This window comes from Chaetura pelagica, unplaced genomic scaffold (assembly GCF_000747805.2).
Source record: "Chaetura pelagica isolate M959 unplaced genomic scaffold, ChaPel_1.0 scaffold79, whole genome shotgun sequence".
Taxonomy (NCBI): Eukaryota; Metazoa; Chordata; class Aves; order Apodiformes; family Apodidae; genus Chaetura; species Chaetura pelagica.
The window spans coordinates 5,050,237-5,059,683 of record NW_009969339.1 but is presented as its reverse complement, the minus strand read 5'-3'; the positions used below and the strand labels follow the sequence as shown (position 1 = coordinate 5,059,683).

Here is a 9,447-nt window from a genome sequence, read left to right as displayed (position 1 = left end):
AGCCTCTCCTCTTAAGTCCTTTACTTTTAGTGCTTGACATTCATTGCAAATTAAGATCTTTCAATCCAGAAATGGTGCTTTTCTGAGTCTTGCACAGTGTTGCACTGGGAAATTTTACATATCAGTGTTTGAATTTGCTTTCAGTTGTTACTGCTCTGTTAAACATAATTTTCTATTTCATCTTTCTTTAACAATCTCCTTTTCCAGAATGCTATACTGCATACATTCTCTGAATGACTGGTTATTCTTATGGGGTGTTTTTGTGTCCTTTTATGGGTTTTATTTGTGTCCATGGTGATATTCCTGCCAGAAACTAGGGTTTGGGGGATTATTTCCACTATACCTCAATAAAATAAGTCCTCTTGCCTTCTTATTGAGATGTGAGAGGCTTCCTGTACACTAACAAGTAGTGTGGCCCTTTAAGAATAAATCTGTAGATGAAACTATCAGTACCAGGGACCCAAAGTCTATGCTGAAAGTGTTTCACAGGGTTTTATTTATGGCAAGCCTCTGGACTTGCCTCAAGGCTAGCCTCAAGTTCTGAAAGCCTCAGTAACTTAGATATGCTTATGGAAAGCATCTTTGCACTAGGTTTCCTCTCAAAGTAGTCCAGTTAATGCACCTCAAGATCATTCCATCATCTGGGCTAAAGCTAAGTGAGTGGAGGCCATCAAGAGAAGTGCTTAGAAGTGCACCTGAATTAGACACACACACACAGTTAGGCTTCCTCAGTACAATTTAGCACAGAGATCTAATGCAAATACTCTGACACACCTTCTGGAGGAAACTCCAGTGACCACATAAGGAACCTGCAGACACCTGCTAGCTTAGACTGATGTTTAGGACCTGGTAACAAACTTACACAATGAGGTGCAGTACAAAGACCTGTGAACTAACCCCAGCCCAAACTGATGCACTCATGTTGTGTATCACTAAGAAGTGTTTCCTGTGACCAGGCAGTGTCCTTCACTGGTTTGCTTTTAAGCTTCTCATCTTTTTAATACTACGTGTACTTAGAGCCACAGGCCAATTTTTATTTAGGTAATGAAACTTTATTATTTTTTTTGGAAAGTACCTCTGATTTCAGGCTCTTCTTCTTCCTAGTCTGACTGTCACTTCTCTCCTCTTTCCTTACCACCAGATGCAGAATTACTGTCATCCCTAACAGATGTCTTGGCTTGACCTCAGTGTTCCTTAGCAACTGTCACTTTTCCCCTGTTCCTAGTTTAAAATAGCCATGCAAGACAAGGTTTTATGAAGTTTAGATGCAGCTGCTTGTTTCCAGTTTGGTTAAAGTGGAAGCCGTTCTTCTGCATAGACTCTCCTTTCTGCACAATGTTCCTCTTTGTCTTATACTCTTCAATTCTTCCTCCTCACGGCAGCTTCTTGGTCGCCCTTGGCTTTGTGAAGGGAACTAGAAGTACTTCAGAGAGAGAGATCCACAAGACCTAAGTGGAACTCAGTAGGCCTCATTAGTAAACTTCAGTGTGAGAGCTGACCCTGTGGGGAGAAGCACTTAGTTAACTGACAAGGATTGCAGTACTGAGCATTTTTTATTCTGTGTGGGAATGCAAGCTGACAGTTCTTCACATTTTTAGGAAACTACAGTGCACCAGAAGGTCTAGCTCCTTATTGACTAGGTGAGGTTTATGGTTCAGAACTGGCTTGCTTTTTCCACTCACCCTTTCTTACATCAGAGACTACCTTGCATCCGCAAAACATTCCTGAGAAAAAACCTGTCAAAATCGAGTCTTCTCACGGTCTTTGAGTTTTGATTAAGAAGAGAAAGCATTTATGAAAAACCACTCAGACTGCCTTTCCAGAATGTAATTTCCTGAAGTGGGTTCCTTGACCCTGCACCTGCACAGCATGTGTCTGAAGACCGCTGGAAGTGTCTTCTGACAACTGTCACACAATGAAGTCACTAGGCATTTGTTGTGATCCCCAAATAACCTGCTCTTGAAGCTCTTAATGACCAAATCCCTTCTGTCACCACAGATCTGTATGTTTCGGAACTATCACTCCATTTTCTGTTGCTGATCTTCTGTTGAATAGTTTACACTGATATTTTAATTTGTGACAGGGTATTAGGTTTACTTATGCTTTTGCCTGTAAGAACCTTTCCAGGAAAAAGACAAGTGCTCAACTTTTAAAACAGGTATGAGTTCTCTTCTGACCTTTTGTACTTTATTTCTTAATAGGCAGAAAAAAACTTCGACTGTTTGAGTACCTCCATGAGTCCCTGTATGATCCAGCAATGGCAAACTGCATCCAGTGGGTAGATAAGCCCAATGGTGTCTTCCAGTTTGTCTCCAAAAACAAGGAGAAACTAGCAGAACTGTGGGGAGAAAGAAAGGGAAACCGCAAGATCATGACATATCAGAAAATGGCCAGAGCACTGAGGAATTACGGAAGGACAGGTGAAATAATTAAAATTCGAAGGAAGTTGACGTACCAGTTCAGTGCTGTTGTTTTGCAGAGACTTGCTCCATCTTACTTCTTGGGAAAAGAAACAGTTTGCCATCCCTATATTCAGTCCAATCAAGAATATCAGTGTGCAGATGACTGGATTAGTTACAATAATTACATGTATAACAACAGTTATGCATTACAGCATGCTAAACAGCTGGACATGTCTTTCACATAAGCAGGACTTTATGAGATAGTAATGAGTCCCATCACATAGGTTTTTCTTTAAGATATTGTAAACACATACAGAGGAGAGTTTTAAAAATTACATTGGCCTAGTTTTGTTACTTTTAAAGTTAATTATAAATAGTCATTGACTGTTGAAGAAAACCAGCAGCTATAGGGCACATTCTAATTTCCATTACTTCAATCAGAGGAATTAACTCAGATTCAAGCTGGTATATCCAAGATCAAGATCAAAGCTTTTGTCTGTTAGTGGACATCAAAGATCCTATCCTGACAACTCTCACTGAAAGTTATATGCATGTGCCTAACATTTCCAGTCAGAATTTAGATGGTGTTATACCATAGCACATGCACTCCCTAATCAGCTGGGTGCATGGGAATTAAAAAGGGAAGAGATTTGCCAACTGCATGAAGCTACTGTCTGCTTTTTTCATCAGTGTTCTTTGTTATGAGACATACTCTGAATGAATGCCTGGCTGAAGGATTGAGTCCACATGAAGGTGCACCTGTTGGCCAAGTTGTTAATCCTTAATCACTTAAATTAACAAATCTTAGCACATATCCTGACATATGGTATTAGCATTGCCAGGTGCACATTTCAGTGCTGGCAGTGGTTTCATTAGGAAAGTGGCCATACTGTGAGAGGGTTAGTAAAGGATTATGCTTTTCATGAAGTTCTTCCTCCACTAATATGAGAAGCTGCACTTCTATCCAGCAGTTCTGTACTCACCTAACAAATATAACTTTGTTATTTGTAACCGTCTTTGGAGTTACAGCTTTATACATTTAAATATAAATTCACTTCTCCAGTTCTTTTCCTATATGGGAATGTAGCCAAAAGGCTCAGTGATTTTACACTCTACAGGGAAGAAGGACTAAGTCTAGGTAAAATGAGAATGCTAGCCCCTTATGCCAGGATGATACCCATAAATCCATGTTTTCTCATACTTAAGTTGCCTGATAGACTTTTATCACCATATGCGTTGGTTGTTATGCCAAAATCCTTCCATTCAATTGCATTAAATTCCAAGTTCTGTATTTTGCTTCAAGTGAGTGCAGGCCCAGATATTAATAAAGAGAAAACTAATTTCTATGCAGAGTTATAAAGGGTGGCCTAAGATGTTCGATGAAATTCACTCACTTTGCTAGTTACCCCTTGTCCCTTCTTACTTGCACAGGGATATAATTTTATGTAATAAACACAATGCAACACACTCAGCTCCAGCAAAATTCAAGGTTTTGAGTTAGTTCTTTGTTAAAATTAAAGATGTGTACTCTGAGAAATCTGAAACATATTAAATAGCACTAAAAACAGTAGCAAATTTCAAGTCAGTGAATACCTGCCAAAATAAGAAGGTCATAACCTGTCTTGTTACTATGTCATTTTTAGTATAGTGTCCTGTAAAATACAAACATAACTACAAAATAGATACAAGAGTACTTCTGGCCTTACAGAACTGAATCTGGATCTTCCTGTAACACGGAAAGCAGTGAAAATTAAACACTTAAAAAGGACTGAGGTCTTTCACTTAGGATGCCTTCACTGTGTGAGCACATATGTAAAGACAACATTTCAAATGTCACAATGTACATAAGTTATCCAAGAATCTGCACAGAATATTTACAAGGCTGGTAACACACACTGGGTTAAGAGTCTGTTTTGTGTAAAATGCTTACTTTATCAATATGCTTAGATTTACTATCCTCAGCCTCATCTACTTGTTAAGGAAATAAATAATTATTCAGAATCTGTGTTACCTTTCTGACTTAGGTATAAACATTAGCATTTGCCTCCTGGAAAACTGGTAATCAGGTGAGATGTTAGAGCTGCATCTGTAAATACAGTACAGAACTGAAAGAGAAGAGCACAAGGGTTAAGAAGAACTGAAGGAAATTCAAGCAAAGAAGAAATGAGGAAATAATTATATCTGTGGCTAGGAAGAGACAGATATCAGTCACAAGAGTAGCCATGGGGACTGACCGTAGTAGAAAGAGATTTCTTTGAAAAAAGGTAGCCCCTACCTTTCTGCCCACCCCAGCCAAATGTACCTGGAGAGATTTTAGGAGCACCTAATGTAGTTCTGGGGCTGTACAGAAGGACATTTACTGTGCAATGCACTGATATTAAGCTTACATATAGAAAAGATTCTTGGCTGCTAGCAATGTTTTAACCTAGCAAAGATACCTTAAATCATAAGTAAAAGCACAAGATGACCAAATACCTGAGGCTCAGATTTAGACTTCCTGAGGTCTGAAATAAGGTCTATCTTTCTAACTGTGTTTAACCACTGAAACAACACGCCAGGGGATGTGGATTATTTCTCAACATCTTTAACCTGAGATGATATAAATTTCTAAGACGTACAGTACTGCAATAAAGTCATAGCCATACCATGAAGACATAAGACTGCAGGAAACTGGACTCCTGCTAGACTTGGTGTTTGCAGGAACTTGTAATGTAACTCTGACTAGGAAATTCAAGGCTACATGTGGAGACAAGTCTCCTTTCTCATCCCTTGTGCTGATTTTGCAGCCTGTTTTCTGTTCAGACTTGGCAGACAAGATCAGAGGGTCCCAGGTGAGTGCTGGGCTGATGCCTCTCCCCAGAACACAACTCTTGTTTGCCCAAGAGACCTCAGGGAGGGAGGGTATCACGTGTACCTGCTGGTCTCCAGCGTTGTCTTCTGATGGAAGGTCACTGTGCTGCAAGCCAATGTTGGCCTGAGTTGAGGCTGTACTTTGCAGGATAGAGCTGTGTCTCTGGCTCGGGGGTGGCCCTGAGCCCACAAGATGGCACTCAAGGACAGCTATTCCCACCGAATTGGTGACATTCCAGGCCTCCTGATTATCTGTTCTCTGCACTTCTCTTTTGTTGTTGGTTTGGGTTTTTTTTTCCTTCTTTTTCTCCTTCACGTTTAATTATTTCATCTTCCTGCACAGTGCTGCTGCAGATGTGGCAGAAGTAGCACTTTTCTTTTTGAAGTTATTACCAGCCCAGTTCCATGTGTGGGAGATACAGAAAATGCCGTGACCAAAATGATGATGTGAAACCCACAAATTATGGTAAATATGTTATGTCAGCAGATCCACAGCTCTGTGTCAACTACCCTGGACAACAGTAATTTTCACAGCTGCAGCTCAGTGTCTTCTTCAAAATATGTGTGTCGGCAGTAGCTTCCAACATTGCTGAGAGTGGTACATGAAGAAGACTTTGTGAAAGAGACAGAACCAGAGTATCTTTGTAACATATTTTATCTACCCCAGCTTCCCCGGCCAATGCCATAATTACATGTATATATTTACCCTGTTTAGCAGAGAAAAAGCAGGAGAGATTCTTAGCTTCCAGCCGAGAAGTTATTTGATTTTAATTAATTTGATTCAAGTTACACCACAGTGATTTTTTTTTTTCCCTTTGGTAGCACTTTGAGCCTCCACCTTGTCAGATGCTTACCAGATGTGCATTCTGGTGGCAGATAGGTCAGCCTGCCTCACCATCCCAAGTGCAGGTGAATGTTGTCTTGTGGAGAGTGTTGGGTTACCAATTCCTACTTTTTACAAACTGAGATCTTCTCATATCATGATATGTCTTTGTTTATCATTAGTACATTGCTTAGTGAGTATAAAATACTGGAAAATACTACAAACAGTGGTGGTTTTTTTTGCAAGAAACTGCCTGATGGATTGTTTCCTAAAAAGTATCCTGAGTGCCAGATGTAAACAGAATTGTGTAATCTTCTTTCTTGGTTAATGAGAGCTGCCTTTGGCTTCTTGGCAATATCTAAACCACTGTAGCTAATTGCCCAACAGATGAATGACTGCGAACACTCATTGCTGTATCAGGGTAAGTGTTCAGGCTCTTTTCTAGTAAGATTTCATTGTCTTCAGCAATTTTTTCCTAGTTTTCAAAATTTCTTTTACAAAAAAGGTCGAGGCAAACTCCCAGACTCTTTCTGTACTGCAGGATGAGATTCCTACATCTGTGCTCAAGCTGAGGCATTGACATTACATGTGCCTACTGATGTCTGCATGAACAGATTAACTTGAGGGACCGGAGAGTCTGAGACCATAAAACCAACTTTGCATTTTCAGTATTTTTGGACCATGGTGTTCAGTTCTGCTATCATCTAGGCTTATGAAGACACTGCATTTGAGACTGAAACATTTTCTTTATCATTCCAGTCGGCAACGTGATTAAGGCCTCCCATGTATTACAAAAGGCCTGGAAAACCAGATAGCCAGTGCACCATGTATAGAAGTGCCTTGTTGAGACAGCAGAGGGCGTTTGCCAAAATGCATCGTTTTCTTGGGGTTTTTAGGTCCAGGAGAGCTCTCTGGGAGTTATCAGCTGTTCTCATCCAAGCTGCACTTCACAGGTAGTTACTATCTACCTGTGTTAAGACCTCTGCTGAAATCTACCGCTATTTTAGAGCCTTATTTCATCCAGTTTTTAGCTGTCTTGCCTGCTGACATGCTGTGGTGTACTTTGGACCAAAAACTGGCAACGGTAACTGTGAACTCATCATTGGTTTATTCCAAAGAGGACCTCCAACACTAGAGTAAACTACATCATTAACAACACAGCGCCTATCTTGTAATATGACTGTCTAATTATGTCTTTTATTATATCACCTTCACCTGGAGATTTCAAAGGGCTCTGTAAAAGTACCATTATCCTAATTTTATCTACAGGTAGAGCAGAGCATGCATGAGATGCAGTCAGATGCCCATGAGCTCAACAGCAGGTAAGGAGAATGCCAGCATCTGGAACCTCTCCTGCAGCCAACAGCCAGACCCAACTTGTGCTGGTCCAGCTTCCTGCAGTTTCCAAGACATTAAAAAACTAAAGCAAAACAAAACATAAAATAATTAGGAGAATCCAATCCATGCATGGGAAGTGCCCAAAAGAGAAGTAAACAGTGATGATCTGACATATGAAACAGATACAACACACCTGGAGGCAGCACAAGCTTCTCATACTACTCACCAGCACACCTCAGATTTGAAATGTGGGATGCACTAGTGTGGAAGGGCAGTCCTGAAGCAGATGGGCACCTTTTTGCTTGAGCAGAGCTGCTTTTTTTTTTTTTTTTTTTCCAGTGAAGGAAGTTATATGCAATTATGACACTCAGGATCTTCAAGCCAGACAGCCTTGGTTGCTGGGCATACATTTTAAAATACCACTCTCTCAAGGCAATATAATGCCTTAGAGGCAGCAGCCACCTTGTTAGGAAGTTGCACATGGAACAGTCAGTGTTGATACAATGGATTATAAGGTGAATTACAGTGCAACCAGGCTGTATTAGCAAGATGCCATCAAACTGCATGCAGAGTGTAAACTGATGGGTGGAAAAGTAAATTCCTTATTTGACATTCCAGAGACACATAACCTGAACCAAGGGTTCAAGAACCACAATGAAATAAAAAGAAAGACAGCTGGTTGTTTGTCATGACATCTCTGTGTAGATTTAGAGGCAGTAATTACCTATGTGGAATATTAATGACAGTTTAAGGTGGCAAGTAGCTAAAAATTACTGTACTATTTCCAAGCAGAGCACTGGTGAAGCCGTGTCATATTTTCTTTCAGAGGAAATTAAAACTCAGCAAATATATTTGGAGTACTAACAGAGCATAATAGTCTGAGGGTCTGTCATGCTCATGACTTTTCTGCATCATTAGAGTAGAATGCAATCACAATTAGAAGACACAATTCTTTACAGATTTGGCTGAGCCCACTGGACTTGCTGACATCCAGAATGCACAAGAGGTGTCTTAAAAACTATGACATTGTCTTAAAAATAGTAATATTTGGATATTTGTGTTCCAGGTTTTAAGGTCCCTAGTTTCAGGTTTCCAACCTGCACTCAGCAATGCTGAGGCTTACACTCTTTTAAAAAACTAAATATAGACCCAAAGACTAAGAGAGCGGAGGTTTTTGGAAAAGCAGCACTGCTGGAGAGACACAGAATAGTGAGGAAAATTTCATTTTCTGTACAAGCAGCAGCACGTTTTGTAATGGAGGCAAACCCATACACTACAAGGGGTTAGAGACTTGAAGTCAGCGATGAAGGAAAAAAGATGCAGCAGTGTGGTGGTCTATTGCCTGTGGAAGTCTGTGCCATCACACAAGCAGCCACATTTTCACCCAGCTCTTGCTGCCCTGTTTCCACTTGGCTGACTTTAGGCAACTGGATTACTTTGGACATCTGAGGTCTGCAGAGCCTCTCAGTCTTCATAGACTAAGGCAAAGGATTTAGATGGCATTTTGACATGCTGGGACAAGTCCAGGGAGTCTAATCGCCCTTCCACTGGTTTAACAGTCTGCAATGTTTGAACCAGGTGAGAATCAAGCTTAAACCCGCCTTGGAAGGTCTGAACATCTCACTAAGAGCAGTCCTGCAGGAAAACTGCTGTTGTCATTTGATATCATTGTGATATTATGCTGTGCCCTGTGAAAAGCACACTAGAAATGGGAAGTACTTGGTTGGCAACAGAGCATCAGGGCCCTGAGTGACTGTCTTCCTCTCCCATGGATTTGGCTGCCTTGGCTCAGAACGAGGTTTGATAAGAAGACGCCTGGCCTTGAAAATGTTGTGAAGAAAGAGCTGTCTGAGAAGCTGAAAAAAGTCCTTAGCAGGGGCTCCCTGTCTTTGATTGGGAGATGCATTTAAGCTGCCTCAGACTCTGTCTGAGCTGTGCTGCATCCATGCCCTGCCTGGCCATGTTCCTTGTTGATCCAGACACTCACTCTGACCCATGAACTGACCATACTCGTTACTGCAGACTCCTCTGGAA

The 9,447-nt window shown here is 40.8% G+C and overlaps 1 protein-coding gene across 1 annotated transcript in view; it reads left to right on the top strand.

The window, feature by feature from the left end:
* Positions 1-2,647, top strand: part of SPIC (Spi-C transcription factor (Spi-1/PU.1 related)) — a 6,691-nt gene extending 4,044 nt beyond the window's left edge. The window contains exon 3 of the mRNA XM_010005869.1: positions 2,202-2,647. Within this exon, the coding sequence (XP_010004171.1) occupies positions 2,202-2,647 (446 nt within the window). The remainder of the gene's footprint in view (positions 1-2,201) is intronic.
* The last annotated feature ends 6,800 nt before the right edge of the window (positions 2,648-9,447 follow it).